Genomic DNA, 21,561 nt, shown 5'->3' with positions numbered 1-21,561 from the left:
AGGATCCTGGGATCATGACCTGAGCCGAAGGCAGAGGCTTTAATCCACTGAGCCACCCAGGCGCCCCTTGAAGGTTATTTTTTAGAAGAACTTGACCCGATCCACCCTGGTTTGATATCTGAAAAATGAGTATAACAGTGGAATCTAGCTTGTGAAGTAATCATGAAGATTAAATAGGATAATATGTGCATGTACTTAGAATAACACCTAGCACACAGTAAATTCTTAATATATTTTAGCTATTATATCTTATTATTAAGTTATTCTATATCCTAACCTAGTCTCTAATGACTTATTCATATCTATCAAACAAGTTGCCATGTAACTTTGAGAAATTCAACCTCAAATTGCAATACAAGTATGTTATTAGACTAGATGGGCTAGAGTTTTAGCTTTCTGGACTTAAAGTTATGTGCAACTTTTATGGCAGTGCTCAGAGGATCACCCTTGTGTTTCACAGATATTCTGTTGCTTAGGGGAGTGAGATCTGTGGTAAAATCAAGCATCATCTTTGCCCCTTTCCCGATGCCCCCTACCCCCCAACTCCCCAAACAATAAGATCTATGTTCTTGTCATAAATTGTTCTGTGTCCTATTCTAAATCTTTCTGCACAGGAAATTACATCTGGCTTATAAATTCTTCGCTACAAATTGGTTTCCCAATTTATGCACCTACATCCTTAGTAGTCTATCTTCTCTCTCAGTTCTGTGTTCAACATACATACATAATATCTTGTTTTATTAGCAAAATCTCACTGGGTTGAAGCCACAGCCCACCATGGCTGTGGTGATCTTCTTAGTCCAAAAGGGGAAGATTCTGTCCTTGTTCCACTTTAATCTTGGTGTAAAGTGATCACCCTCACACCACCATAATCAGCCACTGTAACCTGTCCTCTAATTTCTCTGGGTTAGAACTTTTCATGTCTTAATTTATAGTATTTCTTTTTCTCCTGTGTGACTCTGCCTGGATCCTGCAGTGGTCCCACAGGCCGGGTGCTTCATACTGTTCAGCCTATATATAAACCAAATCTAGAAGGAGGAGTTTCATTGCATATTGAATTACAAGTTGATTTCATTAGGAATCCTAATATTTCTCCCTCCTTACCTTCTTTATCTAGGTGTCTGTTCTTCTAGAGACTGCGCTTTATGCTGTTATATATAACCTCATGGCCTCCCTCCCACCCCCAGTGCTTGGTTTATTACAGATCCTGCTACTGTGTTTATTGTCTGTCTAGGTGGAGGCCTTTTTTTAATCGATATTGTTCATACATGTTCATTTGGCTATTAATAAACTATTACTTTATGGGAGGAAATGACACTTCTTTATCCTCTTTCAGATCGAAGACATCATTACAAAGATGCAAGATGACAAGACAGGTGGTGTGCCCATCAGAACAGTCAAGAGCTTTCTCTCTAAAATTCCCAGTGTTGTCACAGGTAAACATTCTCCTTACAAATGTTGGTGGCAATAGGAAAAGTCTGCTGAAGGTTTGTATAGTCTTGATTGTGCCCTGAGGTGTGTCTAAGAATTTGTGACTAGTAAAGATGATACATTCAATGTGCTTCTTAAACAAAGTCAAGTTCTGGTCATGGTTTTCAGAAGCTACTCTTTGCCAGTGATTCAGAATTGTTTTACCATGCCCAGCCCTTTTGTGTACAGGTTGAGGCTTCTGGAAAGAAACAAGCTCATTAATGAACTGGATAGCCCATCAGCAATTTGACCTATGAGATGTACACAAGCATAGATATATTAAAGAAAGTATTTTAGTTATAAACAAGCTTTAAGAAAGTCTTACGTTCAAATTCTACAAAATGCTTTTAGGTTTCTAACTCACTGTACTTGAACTCTGAAAAGAAATGGTTTTAGTATATCTTTCTGCATTACTTTGAGGATTTTGTGTGTTTTGTATGCTCAGACATTTTTTAAAATTAATTATGAAGTATATCAAATGCATGGATATAGTTTCAGATATAATACTAAAACAGGCCACTCATGTCCACCACCCTGCCTCCTAAATAATGTTTCATCAGTACCTTAGAGCCCCTCGTGAGCCTAATGGAGACATCTGCCTCCCTTCCCACCACAAGTACCACTATCTACTCTTATCCTTATCAGTTTGTTGCTTATCTTCATAATTTTAACCACATAGGCATGCGTCCCTTATACCTAAACAAATAACCAAATAAGTTAAGATAAAATTTTAGGTACTTCCCTCATTATCAAAATATAGTTATTTGCTTTCCAAATTATAGAATAATTAAAATAAAAAATACTGAAAATATCAAGTGCTACTGAGGTTATGGAGCAACTGAAACTCTCACACACTGCTGGTAGAAGGTAAAAATGCAGCTACTCTGGAAAATGTTAGACAAATGCTTACCATATGACCAAGAAATCCCACTCCATGGTATTTATCTGAGAGAAATGAAAATGTGCATGTAGACGAAAACTCATGAGTCTTTAGAACAACATTATTTATAATCTCCAAAGCCTAGACACATCCTAAATTCCCTTCAGTGTGTGAATGAATAAAAAAACTGTGGTAGACCCATATTCATCAATAAAAAGGAGTGAACTATTGATACAGACACCAACTTATATGAACCTCAAAGTTATTTTTCTGAGTGAAAGAAGCCAGTCTCAAAAGATTGTATTCTATATGATTCCATTTTTGTGACATTCTAAACAAGCCCAAAACTCTAGTGATGGAGACAGATCGGTGGTTGCCAAAGATTGAGAGCTGAGGGAGCATATGACTATAAAGGGATTACATGAAGGAATTTTATAAGGTTACAGTGAAACTATTCTGTATCCTGATTGTGGTGGTGATGGTGACATTAATTTACACGTAGGTTAAAATTCATAGAACAGCAGACAAAAAAAAAAAAGAATCAATATTATATGTCACCTTAAAAAATAAGTAAATTCAACTGAGGTACCTATAAATATCCTAACTCATTATTCAGACTGTCACTGTTTGAACTCAGGTAGGTACCAAATAGGTCTGGATAATGAAGGATAATTGTATTGTTAGTTTGCTCTAATCTTGAAATTTATTTAAATGGAATTTTAATATTGGCTATGATATATTTTTTCATACATTTCTGGATTTTGTTTGATAAAATGTTGTTTAGGATCTTTAAATCTATTTCCCTTGGAAGATTAGTTTGTTGTTCTTATTACTCTTCTTGCTGGTTTGGGTATCAAATTTCTTCTAGACTCCTAAGATGAACCATGGAGTATTACTTTTGTTGATAATATGTTGTTCTCTGAAAAATGTTTTTCTCTTTAATCTAGATTTTAGGTGTTTCATTTCAATTGTTTTTTTTTTTATCTTTAGAAGTTTCATCTGTTTTTTTCCCAGTATACTTGGTCATTCATTCAACACATATTTATTGGGTGCTTACTATTTTCTAAATATTGCTGGGCAGTGGGGATTTGGAAATAAATGAAAAAAAATCAAAATTTCTGTTCATGAAATTTTAGATTCTAATGGAGGACACAACAAAATAAATAAGAAAGATTTTTAAAACTTGAGGTAGAGATAAAAGCCAAAGAGAAAAATAAAGTGTGAAAGGGAGATAGTAGTGTTGCAACTTTGGAACGGGAGGCCAAAAAAATTCTCTGAAGAGGTAATATTTGAGTAAAGATGGAAGGGAGATGAAAGATAGAATCATGTGGATATTGAGGGAGAGCGCATTCCAGAAAGCAAGTGCTAAGTCTCCAAGGCAGGCATGTTCTGGCATATAAAAATCCACAAAAGAAACAGAAGGAGCAGCTGGTGACAGAGAGGAAAATCAGGAGGACATGGTTTCTTGGAAGCCAGACTCTCTAGAAAGTGTTTCAAGGAAGAATGGAGTGATCCACTGTGTAAAAAGCTTCTGATAATCAAGTAAAAGAAGCGCTGAGAATCAACCTTGAACTTAGCAACAATTGAATTCAACTGCTGACCTTGATAAATGCACATTCCACGAAGCGTCTGGGGAAAGGGACCACAAAAAGCCTTGCTGGAGTGGTTTCAAGCCAGAATGGGAGGTAGTGAGACTAATTAATCTTTGAAGTTTTCCTTAAAAGGAAGAAATGCAGTAGAATCTAGAGGGGTAAATGGAGTCAGGACATGTAGATTTTTAAGTAATATGAAGGTGACATGCTTGTATGATGATGGCAATGACTCACTAAAGAGGGGGAAATGCTGCAGGAGATACAGGAAAAATTTAAGAAGTGATCTCATTGAGTAGGTCAGAGATTGAATCTCGTGCATGTTAGTTGGGTGGTTCTAGTTAGAAATATGTACAATTTATTCATAGAAAGAGGAGTGGAGGCACAGTAGATGCACAGAGTTGCAAATAACCATGGTGGAGTGGTAGGAGCTTGTAGGAGTCTCCTTCTAATTGTTTCTATTTTCTTAGTAATATGGAAAGGAGAGAAGGTGGAAATGTTAGCTTTGAGAAGAGATTAGAAGCTGGGGAATAGTCATCTAGGGATGTAAAGAGATTGTCTGGTCTAAGGAAAAAGAGTTTGACTGTGAGGTAGCATTAAGGACCCTCTTGAGATTATTAATATTTATGAATTTAAAGAGGAGCAATTCTTTCTCCAGGCACATTTAGCCCTCTGGATTTGGACATGTATCAGGTAGAAAGCTAGACTTAATTAAGGCTATAGCAAGTATGAGAGTATAATAAATCAAGAGAGAGGCAAGAGAATAACTGAAATGATTGACCATTAAATTTTAACTGAGTAGGATGGAAGTGAAACATGAGATGGGTGAGGAACAGTGAGGCATAGTGATGACCATAAATTTTGTAGTCTGGTGAAAAAGGAGTTTTGGAATTGGAGGCCAAAGTAAGAGCTAGAAATGTAGGGACTGGTGATTGGATAGTGGAATATTTGAAATTGGAATTATGGAGGAATTGCAATGTATTGGTGGTCACAGATATGAGGTATGACCATGGCAATAAATGACTGAGATAAAAAGCTTTTATTGATAAATAGGTTAGAGTGAAATAAGTAGAGTGACAGTTTATTGGGGAATAAAACTCGGGCAGAATCTCCGTGTTCCCACTCCAGCTCTAGCTTCCAGCCTCCACCTTCCTACACGCCAGTTTGGATAATGAGGGTTTGGTGGGCATGCTTGGCCTCCTCCAGCCCTTGGGGGCCTCTATCTTCCTGACTTTGTAATTAATTTGTAATTAATAAATATTTCATGGAGAAATGCTTTGAAGCTAAAAAATAAAAACAAAAAAATAAATGACGGAGATAGGCTAAAAAAAAAAATAAATAAGTGACTGAGATAGGATGGAGGTAGAAGAGAGGAGGTCCAGGAACTAAGAGGCCATGATTTGGGAAGACTGAGCTACGTGGATATTGAAATCACTATCGGGGGTTAGTTAAAGAGGGTGATTGTGAGTCTGTGGTTAAAATCTTCATGGAAGGGTGCCTGGGTGGCTCAGTTGTTAAGCATCTGCTTTTGGCTCAGATCATGATTCCAGGGTCCCATGTCATGCTTCCTGCTCAGTGGGGAGCCTGCTTTTCCCTCTCCCACTCCTTCTGCTTCTGTTCCCTCTCTTGCTATATCTTTGTCTGTCAGATAAATAAATAAAATCTTATAAAATAAATAAATAAATAAAAATATTTATTAAAAATATTATTGTTAAATATTATTAGTAATTTATTATTATTATTAAAAATAAATAAAAATAAAATCTTTGTGGAATGAGAGACAGAGGTCTAGGCATCAGTAGGTGACTTTCACAACAAGAGGTATGGGTGGTTTAATCTGATGTCATGAGAGTCAAACTTATTGGTTTTGGGAGAAGAGACAGGGAATGAATACATTCTAAAAGAAGACATGAGAAGCTAGGGTGTCACTTACCTGCCTTCAAACCTATGATGTGTAAGGCATGGGAAGGAAAATAGCCACCACCTTAGAGGGCTGCAGGAAACCAGGGCCGTTGAGGAAGAACAAGAAGATGAAGGGAATATTAACTGAAAATAATGAGGATATGAACAATTTTATGTATGACTGACCATGAGTTGCAGAAGGCAAGTGAAAGCCATTGAGGAAATGGTATACATATAACCTGGGTAATAAATGTCCACGGCTGCTATATACCAGGCACTAGAGTAGTCACAGGGATAAAAAGGTGAGTAAAAACCTAGTCTCTGCTTTTCGAAAGCTGTTAATCTAATGAAAGAAACAGATGCAGGTAGACCAAAAATTATATGAGCTATGTGTTGTGGTAGAAAAAATGAACAAAGCTCAAAAGAAAGAATCATGAGTTTTTCTTGAGGAGCTCTAGAACAGTTCTCTGAGGTTGTATATCTGTCTTCTATTACTGCATAACCAGCCACCACAAATCGTAATGGTTTTTTTAGTTCTCGTGATTGTGATTCCATGAATTAGTGATCCTGGTAGTTCTTCTGATGGCCTTACCCCTGAGGCCCTTGTCATCTGATGGTTCAGTGGAGACTAGAGGTCTATGATGGCCTTACTCATTTGTTTAGCAGTGGTGCTTACTCTCAGATGGTTTCAGTTCTCCTCTGTGTCACCTTGTGTCACCCAGCAAGTTAGACTGGGCTTCTTCACAGCCTGATTCTCTCAGAGTTCTAAGGGGGAAAGGGAAAAACTACAAGTTTTCTTAAGGCCTAAGTTCCAGAACTCACGCAATGTTAAGTGCATGCAATCTATTCTTCAAAGCTAATCACAAAACCAGCCTAGATTGAAGAGGATAGAGAAACCAACTCTACCTTCTGGTATAGGAATAGAATGTCACGCTGACCTAGGGAGACATGATTCTTTAGAGGCCATTATTATAATGATCTACCACCTGAAATAATTTTAGAACTGGATCTTAAACTCAGTTTAAAACTGGGGAAGGTCATTCCAGGCAGAGAAAATAGAATTTTCACGGACTCAAATGCATGAAAAGTATGACAGTTTGCAGCAGAAATGAGCTCGTTTATTTTATTTTTTTTCAAGAAGCCCAGTTATATTTTTACATCAAGAATCAAAATGCTACTGATGCAGACTTCAGCCTATCATTCACATTTATGTGGTTATATTTTAAAACACGTGTGTGTGTCTGTATTTGAAGAGAGGAGCACATTGACAGAACATCCAGAAGAATTAACCTTAATAACAGACTATGGGGGTGGGTGCTGAGTGGCTCAGTTGGTTAAGTGTCTGCCTTTGCCTCAGGTCATGATCTTAGCGTCCTTGGATCAAGGCCCTGATCAGGCTCCCTGCTCAGTGGGGAGCCCACTTCTCCCTCACCTTTTGCCACTCCCTCTGCTTGTGCTCTCTCACTCTCTTTCTCTCTGTCAAAAAAATAAAATAAATAAAATCTTTAAAAAGATAACAGATAAAGTAAAGGAAGTTGACTTATAGACTTTATCCCAAAGGTAACGGTTTTAAATAGGAAGGACATCACATCCTTGTGTTAGATGCATCCCAATGTTCATAGCAACACTGTCTGCAATAGCCAAACTTGTGGAAGAAGCTGAGATATCCTTCAGCAGATGAATGAATAATATGCAGTGGAATATTACTCAGCCATCAGAAAGGATGAATACCTACTATTTACATTGATATGGATGGAACTGTAGGGTATTATGCTAAGTGAAGTAAGTCAGAGAAAGAGAGTTGTCCTATGGTTTCACTCACATATAGAATATAAGAAATAGTGCAGAGGATCATAGGAGAAGGGAGGGAAAACTGAATGGGAAGAAATCAGAAAAGGAGACAAACCTGACTCTGGAAAACAAGCTGAGGGTTGTGGAAGGGGAGGTGGATGGGGAATGGGACAACTGGGCAATGGGCATTAAGGAGGGCACGTGACATGATGAGCACTGGGTATTATACACAAATGATGAATTGTTGAACACTACCTCTGAATCTAACGATGTACCATATGTTGGCTAATTGAATTTAAAATAATTTTTTAAAGAAGCAGGGAGAGACAGGAAACATGAAAACTAGTTAGCGAGTCTTTTTAGATGAGGGAGTCTAAGCAGGAAATCAGGGGCCAGAGTGTCAACTGGAATCACAGCTTTAGAGCTGCTCCTCATTTAATCTTCACAAAAGTCCTGTAAGAAGTGTTATCTCCATTGTACAGGTGAGGGACCCACTAGTTCAAGAGCATAAGTTACTTTTCCAAGGTCACACAGCTTATTAATCCCAGGACCACCCCCCCTTCCAGTGCCCCCTGTGAAAGAATAGTGACTATAAGATTCTGAGGGAAGGATGGAATAAAAGATTGATAGGACTTGGTGACTAGATGTCGTGCAAAGGGGGACTCATTCAAAATGGGATCCCAGTTAACAGGATGGATTGGATACATTCATCTTTTTCTCTTTTGACACCCCACAAAAATGATAATAAAGGATTCTTTAAAGATGTAATCCCAGAGTTGGATGCCATTATGTAAAAATACAATGTGATAAGTAAACATCCTTGGATGAAATATCCTTTAAAGGTAGTCCATACAAAAGACAACCAATGCCTCACTCTCAAGATGTGCAGGTATGTGGGGTGCCTGGGTGGCTCAGTGGGTTAAGCTTCTGCCTTCAGCTCAGGTCATGATCGAGTCCTGCATTGGGCTGTCTGCTCAGCAGGGAGCCTGCTTCCTCCTTTCTCTCTCTGCTTGCCTCTCTGCCTACTGGTGATTTCTCTGTGTGTGTGTCAAATAAATAAATAAAATTTAAAAAAAAAAAAGATGTGCAGGTATGTGAGATACTCATGAAGAAATATGTCCTAACACATGTCGCAACACAGCAGACAGCAACAACAAAACTTAGGGGTCTAAAAAGCAAATGGATTCATGGTAACTGGCATAGCTCTGAGACAATGTAACCATCACTAGTCAGTGCAGAAAGCTAAAAAAAAACTATTTATATGATAGAGTCCTCAAAAGGCTCAGATACTAGTAGTTCTATCTTGTTAGAATGCATTTTGCTAACATACTCACCTTCTGCTTAACCACCATTGCCTGAGCTGGTCACTAAGTCAGTGTCTACTGTTGAGCGCTAGCAGGTCCTGCACAGCAGCATAGCTCAGGCTGGAGTTGAAATTGCCTCTAACACCTCTCAAACTCCAGGACAAAAGATAAATCTCGTGTTCAACCTGTTCACGGTAGCAACCATGACATTCAGCCATCACCTGCTGTGACACAAGGAACAGTTAGCAGTTGGAATACAGGAACCTCATCTGGCAATGCCAACAAGCACAGAAGAACTTAAGTCTGCACCTGTGGGTACTCAGCAGCCACAGACTGAAACAGAATCTAGCTGTAAAGTTGTTGGATGGATGGAGTCACAATTGTAGCCAGTCCCATGAGCATTATGTTTAAACCCATAGCCAGAGTGCTAGCACCACCACAGCAAGCCCAAGCTTTTACCTCCACCAACCTCCTCTAGAGAAAAATTTGGGATGATATTTTAGGAAAACATTACACCTCTTCAATGTCCTCAAGTTGCTGGTACCAGCCTAGAGAGCTACATCTAGGGAAAATCTGGATAGAGACCTTCAGGTACTAAACCCAAGGTGGAAATCCATGAATCTACAGCCGTTCTGTTACTGTGCCAATGGAGACTGTGTGGACAAAATGGCAATCAGCCCACATTGCAGCCTTTTCTCCCACTCAGCACTTCCATCCATCCTTTTAATCTTTAGGGAAATAGCCAATCACCCATTGCAAACCAGCAGATACCCTCTCATACATTTTGGGAGTTTTGTCACCGACATTGGAGTTTCCCCTCCATGGTTAACAGCCAGGAGTAGCTTTCTCTCTTCTGTATCAGGACCCCATTTCCTCTGTAAAGGTTGAAAGGTAAAGATTTAAAGTTATGGATTAAACCAGGCTGGTGTAACCAACACAGTGTTTCTGTCGCTTCTATTGGTGGACAACAAACTGCCCATACCTACATGTGACCGACCACCTGAATAACACAGAAAGTGACTTCCATGGAGAAGGCAAGACAATGGAGACAAAGACCACAATGACTGTCCTGTGGCAAAAGCTGAGAAGTATGAGATTCCTCGCAAAAACTATATTGATGAGGGACATGTAAGGTGTGTCCCAGAGCATTCAAGACACCATCACTAAGAGAAGCTCTAGAAAGCTACCACCACTTCCTCAGAAGCCGAGTAAAATCCAGAGATGGGAATAACATTAATCTGAATGTATCCTTGCTGGAAGGCCCATCTCTGTGCTATCCCTGAGCAATGGCCATGAGTTGAGAATCTTACCAACTTATCCAAATCACCCCAAAATAAAGAAGAAACAACTGTTAGTGACCTACACCAAATAAATAAACTAATACGTGGGAATATGCAGATGTGTGTGTCTGTAATAGATCAGATGAGTGAGTCTGGGTGAGAGACTCCAAACTGAAAGTTCTATGGTATGAGGAAAAGGTCCCATAGAAAGAATGTATTGGCAAAAAAAAAAAAAAAAGAAAAAAAAATTAAGATATCAGAACACTTAAATTAAGGAAAATACACAGACCTAGTAAATAGACTGAAAAAAAGAATTTGTGGGGAATAAGGGTATAGGTGATAGGAAGATATAAGAGCTGAACACTGAAATAAAGAAAGCTTTCTAGAATTCACAGGTGACACTAACAGGATCCATGATGCCCAGTGACACAAAAAGATCAGAGTTGAGTGGATATTATTTCTTTCAGATGAGTCCCTTTGAAGCAGGCTTTATGGTGCATTTGTTTACAACTTTACATATTTGGTGCCTGTCAGTTGGAATTAGTGACACAAGAGGTGGTAGACATTTCTTGACCTCTCATCCTACAAATTAAATTTCTCTTGTAATTCATGCAGGACCCATAGAGAACCTCAACAGAAAGTACCATTTGGATCATTCATGCTGAAAATAAAACCTTTCCTATCATGTTACACTGTCCTTTTTCCTTAAAATATCAGTCCTTTAAATAGCTGATCTAACTTTATTGGTCAAATCTTTATGAATAATAATTATTTAATAGAAATAAATATAATAATAAAATTTTAATTCCAATACCACTAACATGAAGTATTATATTAATTTCAGGTGTACAATATAGTAATTCAGCAACTCTATGCATTAAGATAAGTGTACTCTTAATCCTGTTCACCTATTTCACTCACCCCTCCCCACTTCCCCCGGTTATCATCTATTTGTTCTTTATAGTTAAGAGTCTGTTTAGGGGTTCGTCTATCTCTTTTTTTAAGTTGTTCTTTTGTATTGTTTCTTAAATTCCACATATGAGTGAAACCATATGGTATTTGTCTTACTTTGACTTATTTTGCTTAACATTATACTCTCTAGATTTCCATCCACATCTTTGCCAGTGGTAAGATTTCTTTCTCTTCTTATGGCTGAGTAATATTCTCGTGTGTGTGTGTGTGTGTGTGTGTGTGTGTGTGTGTGTATCACATCTTCTTTATTCATTTATCTATCAATGAGCTACTTCCTCAATTTGGCTACTGTAAATAATGCTGCAATAAACATGGGAGTGCATATATCCTTTTAAATTAGTGTTTTTGCTGTGGAGGGAACCTAGATGCCCCTCAACAGATGAATGGGTAAAGAAGATGTGGTGTATATATATACAATGGAATACTACGTAGCCATCAGAAAGGATGAATACTCACTATTTGCATCTACATGGTGGAACTGGAGGAGGTTACGCTAAGTGAAATAAGTCAGAGAAGCACAACTGTCATGGTTTCATTCATATATAGGACATAAGGAATAGAGTGGAGGACCATAGGGGAATGGAGGGAAAACTGAATGGAAAGAAATCAGAGGAGACAAATCATGAGAGACTCTGGATTCTGGGAAACAAACTGAGGGTTACAGAAAGGCAGGATGGGGGGACTAGGTAATGGGTATCAAGGAGGGCCCATATTGGGATGAGCATTGGGTGCTATATGCAACTATTGAGTCATTGAGCACTACAACAAAAACTTACGATGTACTATATGCTGGACAACTGAACATAATAAAAAAAAATAGTGTTTTTTTATTCTTTGGGTAAATACCCAGGAGTATGATTACTGAATCATATCTTAATTCTATTCTTAATTTTTTGAGGAACCTCCAGACTGTTTTCCACTGTGACTGCACTAGTTTTTATTCCCATCAAGAGTGCAAGAGGGTTCTTTTTTCTCTATATCCTTGCCAACACTTGTTGTTTCCTGTGTTTATTATTTTAACCATTCTGACAAGAGTGATGTTCTATCTCATTGTGGTTTTAATTTGCATCTCCCTGATGATTTATGATGTTGAGCAACTTTTCATGTGTCATGTCTTCTTTGGATTAATGTCTGTTCATGTTTTCTGCCTACATTTTTTTTAAAGAATTTTTTAATTTATTTATTTGACAGACAGAGATCACAAGAAAGCAGAGAGGCAGGCAGAGAGAAAGGGGGAAGCAGGCTCCCTGCCAAGCAAAGAGCCTGATGTGGGGCTCGATCCCAGGACCCTGGGATCATGGCCCGAGCCGAAGGCACAGACTTTAACCTACTGAGCCACCCAGGTGCCCCTCTGCCTAGTTTTAATTAGATTATTTGTTGTATCCGTTCTTTATATATTTTTTTATATTAACCCTTTATTGGATATGTCATTGGCAAATATCTTCTCCCATTCAGTAGGTTGTCTTTTAGTTTTGTTGGGTTTTCTTCTATGAAGAAATTTTTATTTTGATGTAGTCCCAATAATTTATTTTTGCTTTTGTTTCCCTCATCTCAGGAGACCTACCTAGAAAAATGTTGCTATGGCTGATGTCAGAGACAATACTGCCTGTGCTCTCTTCTAGGATTTTTGTGGTTTTGTGTTCACATTTAGATCCTTAATCCATTTTGAGTTTATTTTTATGTATGATGTAAAAAAATTGGTCCAGTTTCATTCTTTTGCATGTAGCTGTCCACAGTTTTTCCAACGCCGTTTGTTGAAGGGACTGCCTTTTTCCCATTGTATATTCCTGCCTCCTTTGTCAAAGATTGACCATCTAATTGTGGATTTATTTCTGGGTTCTCTCTTCCGTTCTATTTATCTATGTGTCTATTGTTAGGCTAGTACCATACTGTTTTGATTACTACAGCTTTGTAGTATAACTTGAAATCTGGAATTGTTCTACCTCCAGCTTTTTCTTTTTCAAGATTGCTTTGACTTTTTGGGGTCTCTTGTGTTTCCACACCCATTTTAAGATTTTGTCCTAGTTCTATGAAACATGTTATTGGTATTTTGATAGGGATTGCATTAAATATGTAAATTGCTTTGGGTAGTGTGGACATTTTGACAATACTTGTTCTTCCAATCCACGGGCATGGAATGTCTTTCCATTTGTTTGTGTTGTTCTCACTTCTTTCATCAATGTTTTATAGTTTTCAGAGTACAGGTATTTCAACTCCTTGATGAACTTTATTTCTAGGTATTTTATTATGTTTGGTGCAATTGTAGGTGGTATTGTTTTTTGAGTTCTCTTTCTGTAGCTTCATTATTAGTATATAGAAGTCCATTTATCAGTTCTTATAGTTCTTCAGTGGAGTCTTTGGTGTTCTCTATTTGTAGTATCATGTCATCTGCAAATAGTGGAAGCTTTACTTCTTCCTTATCAATTTGGATGCCTATTATGACTTTTTCTTGCCCATTTGTTGTAGCCAGGACTTCCAGTACTATGTTGAATAAAATATTGAGAGTGGACATCCTTGTTTTGTTCCTGTTCTTAGGGGAAAATATCTCATTTTTTCACTGTTGAGTATGATGTTAGCTGTGGGTTTTCCATTTATGACCTTTATTACATTGAGATGTTCTCTTTCTAAAATAAATAGACTTAACAAAAATAAAAGACTTTTATTGATCTAACCCTATTAGACTTTACCCAGTATAAAGACTTGAGGAAGTTTCAGGTTTGAAAGAGAAGACACAGGATCAGTCTTAGTCATTGTTGTGTTAGAAGTTTTGAAAAAATATTTAGGTGGTGTTATCCAGGAGACAGTTGGAAATGAGGAAATAAAGTTCTGGGGAATGTTTTCTATAAGAGATATGGATTTAAGAATCATCAGATCCTAAGTGACAGGGGATTTCAGGGACATGATGAGGTCCTAAAATTTGTATAAGCTATATACCGGTCTATCTCCTCTCTAGCCTGAGATAACACACCATCATATTCTATGATTTTGAGTTTGAAACTTTCCTGCTGATGTGAGAAAATTATCTTTACCTTTCAGATAAAAACTCATGGGCACATTCATAGATGTTACTAGGATGAAGAGAGTGAAGGGATGACCATTGGTTCACCTGTGGGTTATACATCTTTTTTTTTTTTTTTTTTAAGAGAAAGATAGCATGAGAATGGAAGGGCAGAGGGAGAGAGAGAATCTTAAGCAGGTTCCATGCTTAGTGCACAATGCCCAACGTAGGGTTTGATTTCACAACCCCAAGATCATGACCTGAGCCAAAATCAGAAGTTGGACACCTAGCCAACTGAGTCACCAGGCCCCTCTGTGGGTTAGAAATCTTCAGTTTGGGAAGATCAATCCAGAGGGTAAATGTCCTGAGAAAAGGAATGAATATGTTTAGAAGAAAAAGAGTAAACATAGGGTATAGCTATTAGAATACAATCCCCTCCAACTAAGAAGTGAAAAATTAAGAGCTGTAAGAGATGAAGCTTAGAAATAAATGACCCTCAGGGAACACAGATAGAGAATAGGAGAGAAAAATAATGAAGAAAGGAGAAAGGAGAACCCAAGATCAAAAGCCAAGGCTCTTGGCTTTTGCCAGAGATGCCAACCCATCTCACCTTCCAGAGGCTTGGTATTTCTGAGCAAGGTGCACACAGAAGGGGCACCTCATGGTGAGCTTAAACACTCCCTTTTCAGGACAGCAGATCCTCCTCCTTGGGTCCTTTTTGAATAATAAGTAGGTAATAAAGCTGGTTGGAGCGAACATGGTAAGGTTTCTGAGTTTCCAACTTCCAGCCTGCCAGTCTTATCTACTCCTCACTTGCCCTGCATGTGACAGACACATCCTGAGCCGAATGCCAGCCAACTCCAGGAAACCAGCCAGATTGCACGGCCTTCCCCAGCTGTCGTTAGGCAGTCATTCCAGGATAATTCTCTGTCACCTAAATGTCATGAGGAATTTTCCAGGGACTTTGAAGATTAGTTTCTTCTAGTCCACCCTCAGAAACACAATTTCCTAGCATGTAAGAGCTGTAAGATTCATCTAGTCTCACTTATTCTTGCAGATAGGAAAATTTAGTCCCAGAGACATGATGTAATGTGCCCAGAAATCACACAGCTTGTTAGGGACTGAACCAAGATAGGACCTGGATTTCATGTTACCTTTGCAATGTTGTTTCCATTACTTCCTGCAAAAAAATTATAGACTCTTGAATTGGAATAGTTAGATGACTGATGCATTCTCCCTGAATATGAGAATCACTTTGGTAACTTATTAAAAATGCAGATCTCAGGGTCCCCAGGGGCCTGGGGTCTGTTTTTATCATCTTCCCAGATTATCTAATACAACCTGTCTGGATTTGGGAATCAGTACAACCACCACACTCCTGCCCAGTGCTCTCCAGCCTCTGCTTTAATAACTGCCAATGATGAATGTCATCATCTCTCATTCCATCTTTGGACAACTTCAACCTTTAGAAACTTCTTCCTTATAATGGATGGAAACTTACCTCCCTATAGCTTTAATCCATTAGTCCCAATTTTTACCTCTTTATCACAATCAAAGAATGGAGGAATGCTAGCTCTTCCTTATGAATTTTTATTATAAATAATTTTCAGATTATATGCTAGGTATATACACGTAGTTTTATTCTGCTTATCTCAACACATTTCTTCATGTATACATTTCTGTCTCTTTTTGTAGTCCACAAATTTATTTTTAACGGCTTTATGTTGACATAAACATTTTAAAATGTTTTCCTGATGACTTCTTGGTGGTACAGTTTGCATGGAAGCTGTAAGAGTCCAGGGCTATAAACTGCTTCAGTGACTTGAGCTGCTAAATGTATGAACTTTGACCCTCCTTGGACCTCATTTTCCTCACCTGTTAATTGATAAGCTTGGATTAAACAACATCTGTGGTCCATGTTGGCTCTACCCTTCTGTGATTCTTCACTGGATGTGTATGAAGGTCTGTCTGAAATTACTGCTTTCCACTTAGTGCTTTTGATGTTCTGACTGAATCTACCCCTGGGTTAATCTAGACCTCCAGTTTTCTCTTAGACCGTGATACTTCCAGATGAGAAAATAAGAGAATATGATTAGGAAAACTGAGAGTTCCTCCCAAATTCATCAACATTCTTGATCTTTTTACTCTCCTTCTGTTCCTATATCACTGAGAGGAAGAAGAATATCAGGCCCTAATTATTGAATCCTGTAAATTTTATCTTATGATGATAAAGGGTCTTAATAAGTGATTAAGTTAAGGGTCTTGAGATGGGGAGATTATCTCAGTTTATTTGGCTGAGCCCTGAATGCATTCACAGGTATCCTTGTAGAAGAGAGTCAGAGAAAGATTGGACACAGACAAAAGAGGAGACCACATGACCACAGAATCAGAGGTTGGAGTGATGTGACCAAAAGTGAAGGCATGGGCCAGCCACCAAAAGTTCCCTAGAACCTCCAGAGGTGGTGTGACTCCCTTGGTTTTGGCCCAGTGAAACTGGTTTCACACCTTTGACCTCCATATATAATAGAATAAATCTCTGTTGTTTTAATCTGCAAAGTTTGTGGTGGTTTGCTATAGCAGTCATAAAGAACTAACACAGTGCCAAAATTGCACTAAACACATTGTAGCATGAAGAAAATGACAGAGTAAGGATGTCTTAGAAGACAGAGATATTATTAATTGGAAAAAAGGTCACAAGTTTATAAATAATTTTCTTTCAAAGTGTATTGGAAAATGCATATTATAATATTAATCCTGAAAGCAAATTGCACTGACATAAACCTATATTGTATGATTACTCAACGTGTAGTTAACTACTTCATAGTGATATAATACAAATTTTGTTTGTCCAAGTCTCAATGTAAATAACTTTTATATATCCTAAATAGTCCTATTATTCCTGCATTTGTGATTAATTATATTAAATCAGTGAATGGCATATACATATAACTTATTTTCAATTAGCATGCCAGAATTTATATGTATGCATGTATTATTTCCTTCATATAGTCACCTTGAGAAGTGGCATATTTATTTTAAAAATGCTGTCATTGCATTATTTCCAGAATTTCTTTCTTATAAGAGGTTTTAAAGCTTCTAGAATTTGTTGAAATATCCTCAACAGAAGCAAAGCCATAAATCCATATCCATATACATATGAAGACATGTACATATATATTTTCAAAATAGAGTTTCATTTTTCTGCTTTGGGGAATAGGGAACTGGTCTATTCAGACCAACTGTCTGAGAGCAACTCTAAAATCTGAGGGAAAAAAATAAACTTGATGTTACTGGAGAGTTAATGAGAGAATGAAGAATTACTGAGCCAAGATTCATGATAATATGAAAATCTATAGATGGAATCCTGTCTTGGGGGACTATTTTGTTCATGGGAAATTTGACAATCTAAAGAGGCAATGGCAAAGCTTCGTAGTGCTTTTAAGAGAGTAATGGGATGAAGACTAAAATTGGAGCCAAAAGACCACGGAAGATGGGCATCCTGGTAAATTCATCGCTTTGAATCGAAACTCTGAAAGGTTAAAAGTGAAGTAAAAATATTCCATCTCCACACAGACTGAAGGCCAGCTCTCAGTAATTGACACAGACCACAAAAATCTAAACTTCTTGATGAAAAGTGGTTCCAGGTTGTGCCCCTTGGCACTTGGAAGAAGCAGATAACTTTATTCTAGTCCTCCAATTATTTCTACCAGTGACTTTCCAAATATAAAGTTGGTATGCAATCAAAGATAACCAGGCACATAAGGAGGCAAGTTAACATGAATGAGATCTAGTAGAAACAGCAGATGACAGAAATAAACTCAAAGGAGCTCCAGACTGAAATTATCAGACACTAACTTTAAAATAATTGTCATGACTGTGTTCAAGGAGATGGAGAGCAAAAAGGGAAATTTTAGCAAAAAACTGCAAACCATGAGAAACAAACAAAAAAATTCATAGTACATTGTTAATGGAAATTCTAGAACTAGATAAACTTCATAATGAGGATTAAGAATGTTGTGTGGGTTTAATAGCCTATTAAATGTGGCTGTAAAGAGAATCATTGGACTAGAAAGTCGTTCAGAAAGAAGAGGATGATGACAGAAAATGAACAGGATTAAAAATTGAGAGGAAGGGGCGCATGGGTAGCTCAGTGGGTTAAAGCCTCTGCCTTCAGCTTAGGTCATGATCTTAGGGGCCTGGGATGGAGCCAGGCATTGGGCTCTCTGCTCAGCGGGGAGCCTGCTTCCTCCTCTCTGCCTGCCTCTCTGCCTACTTGTGATCTCTTTCTTTCAAATAAATAAATAAAATCTTTAAAAAAGAAATTGAGAGGAAAGAGTAAAAGGCATAGCATATGTGAGAAAATGAAACATGTTTAATGGAGTCTCATATATAGAAGAGAGAATGAGGCAGAAGCAATATTTGAAGAGAAATTGAGAATCTTTCCAAAACTACAAAAGAAAACAAAACAAAACAAAAAAACCAGCCCACAAATTCAGAAAGCCAAATAAACCATTAAAAAAAAAAATACACCTAGATAAATTAAGGAAAATTTTACAGAAAACCAAAGACAACGATACAAAATATGAAGACGCAAGAGAAAAAAAACTTCAAAAAAAAATAATTAGAACAACAACTAGTTTTTCTTGAGAAATAGTTGATGCTGGAAAACAATAAACTGAAAGCAAATAATTGTCGATATAAAATGCTGTGTATAGCAAAATTACCCTTATGCCAACAAATTTAACAGCTTAGATAAAAGGTAAAAATTCCTTAACAAATTACCAAAACCGACAAATGGAGAATCTTAAAATTATATAGGCATTACCTGTTTAAAAGAATTGAATTCATAGTTAAAAATGTCCCACAAGCAATACTTCAGGCCACTTGACTTTCTAGGGAAATTGAATTAAAGATTTAAAGGAAGGTATGCCAGTTCTACATTGAGAAGATGAGAACAGGTCCCAGATCATTTTCTGAAGCCAAGATTACTCTGGTACCAAAAATAGACCACAACATTACAAGAAAACTACAGTCCATTGTTTCTCATGAAAATAAATGCAAGATCTTAAAACAAAATATTAGAAAATTTAAATCAAGCAAAATATCTAAGTCAGGGTTGGCAAACTTTTTCTGTAAACAGCAGGTGGCAAATACTTTAGGCTTAGTGAGCTACAGTCTGTTGAAATTATTCCATTCTGCCATTGTAATGCAAAAGCAGCCATAGATAATATGCAAATGAGTAGGCATGCCTGTATTCCTATGTAACTACGTTTACAAAAATAGATGTCAGGCTATAGTTTGCCTATGCTTTCCTTAGTTTTATCTCATGAGCAAGATACTGAACAAAAGAAGGCAGATGCCAAAGGATATATGCTATACAATTTTACTTAAATAAAATGTAAAGAAACAAACTATGGAATGATAGTATTGAGGGATATAAAATAGGTAGTAAAAGTGACAAGAAAAGTATGGAAGTGACCACCATTTACCTCTAAGGGGCAGGAAATGTATTGTGATTGAGAAAATACATCTGGAGTGTTAAAAAAAATTTTTAAGCCTCAGTTATGTTAACATAAACATTTTCTTTAAATGTAAACTGTTTTGTGTGCGTAGTGTTTCACAATACAAAATAGTTTCTTTTTTCCTTTTTTTATTATAAAAAGTAATTTGGAGTCACTTTGGTGAGGAAGGTCTGGGAAATGCTAATTACCAATGTAATTTTGGTTTAAATAAGGTATGACTCTGAATAAATGAAGCTGGTTTTCTTGTTGTCCTTACAAATTTGTTCATGAGGTTTTTCCCAAAGAGGATTTCAAAAAACATCTGTAGCGCAGCCAACACTGATTGAAATAAGAGGGTAGCCTCTGAGAGGCCAACTCGGAAAAGGACAATGCTTAATTAAATATTGACTATACTGTGTTTGCCTTAACAAATATAACTCTACTAACACATTTTCTTTAAATGTATGCATTTTAACTTTCTTCTGATGAAGTTCATTTTAGTAACAACATCCTGAAATCCTGTCAAGTTATAATTGTGAAAGCAAAAGGCATAACTCTGGTATTCTTGGCTTTTGTGCCATTAAAATCTTACTCTAAATGTCACATTAATTCATCTTTTTCACATTTTTCCTTGTTTGATTTTTTTTCCTTTGAGAAGAAATGCTAAGTGAAATGAAAGCAGAAAAAGACAGCTCATTTATTAAAAGTGAAACTATACCACACAACCCTTTAATTTGTTCACTAAAAAAATTGTTTTAAACACTTCTATTAAAAATTCTATATCAGAGTGAGATAGAACTTAAAAAAAGAATAAGTCCAGATTTATTGTAACTGATCCAGGGTCACTGGTTTCTTTTCCAAAGAAAGAATCATGGACACTGTGTTGTGTAGTGAAGGGTGTTGGGTTAGCAATGGTGACTGTTGATTTCATTGAATCGACTGTCATAGCACAGAATTCTAGACACTGAGATGTCCATATGTGTTGCTGGTAGGAAGAGTAGCAAAATCATGTTACTTGTAAGAAGTCTATGCAAAGATGGTGAACATGGAGACCATTAATTTAATGGTCATTTAATATGTTTTTTATATATTTTATATAATTTTTATATAAATTATATTATTTAAATTTTATATTAAAAATTTTATATAATTTTATATAAACATTATATGTTTTTTAATATGTTTTTTAATGGTCATTTAATATGTTCTGCACAAATAAAGCCTAATTCTTCCCTAAGTGGCAGCCAAAGGAAATTTGAAGTTGTTTTTACATAAAATTAGATTATAATACTTTACCTAATTTATGGTTTTAAGACATTATTTTCTAGATCTAAGAAAAATATCATTCGCTCAGGATCTTCTACAGAGTTCTACCTTATATATTCTTCAGGTAATATGCTGCTAGAGCATTATTTTCCTGGGAATTAATAATGACAGCAATATTTATTGAGCTCACCATAGCTAACTAACATTGTTGACTATCAGTATTGTCTAAAACACTCCCACCTTTATCCTGATACATATGAGCAAACTGCTGGGGTGGAGGATGAGTTGGGAAGTTCCAAGAGGGGACTCTACAGAGTCACTGTTTATAGATTTTCCTAAAAAACACTTCCTAAATCCAAGTATTTCCTTCCTCTAAACCAAGGGAGGAGGTCAGGAAGAAAATCACTGGTGGTGATAAGGGGTGCCACAAGAAGGGACACATTGGATTCCCTCTCTGGCTAGATTCTTCCTGAGCTGTTGAACCCCTAGTTCTTTCCTGCTTCTGCCACCAAGAAGAAAAATATGAAAAAGTTCATGGGAAGCATGGCAGGTATCTTGTTGAGTTTGTGGCTATATGTGAACAAAGAATGTCTGCTTCTTGAAGCTAA

The 21,561-nt window shown here is 37.1% G+C and overlaps 1 protein-coding gene across 8 annotated transcripts in view; it reads left to right on the top strand.

The window, feature by feature from the left end:
* Positions 1-21,561, top strand: part of RGS6 (regulator of G protein signaling 6) — a 550,737-nt gene that overhangs the window by 381,170 nt on the left and 148,006 nt on the right. For all 8 annotated transcript variants that reach the window (XM_032345054.1, XM_032345052.1, XM_032345055.1 and 5 more), the window contains exon 3: positions 1,337-1,436. In XM_032345054.1, coding sequence (XP_032200945.1) covers positions 1,337-1,436 — 100 coding nt within the window. The remainder of the gene's footprint in view (positions 1-1,336; positions 1,437-21,561) is intronic.

Source organism: Mustela erminea, chromosome 5, assembly GCF_009829155.1.
Source record: "Mustela erminea isolate mMusErm1 chromosome 5, mMusErm1.Pri, whole genome shotgun sequence".
NCBI classification, from domain to species: domain Eukaryota; kingdom Metazoa; phylum Chordata; class Mammalia; order Carnivora; family Mustelidae; genus Mustela; species Mustela erminea.
This window is presented reverse-complemented; position numbering and strand designations above follow the sequence as displayed.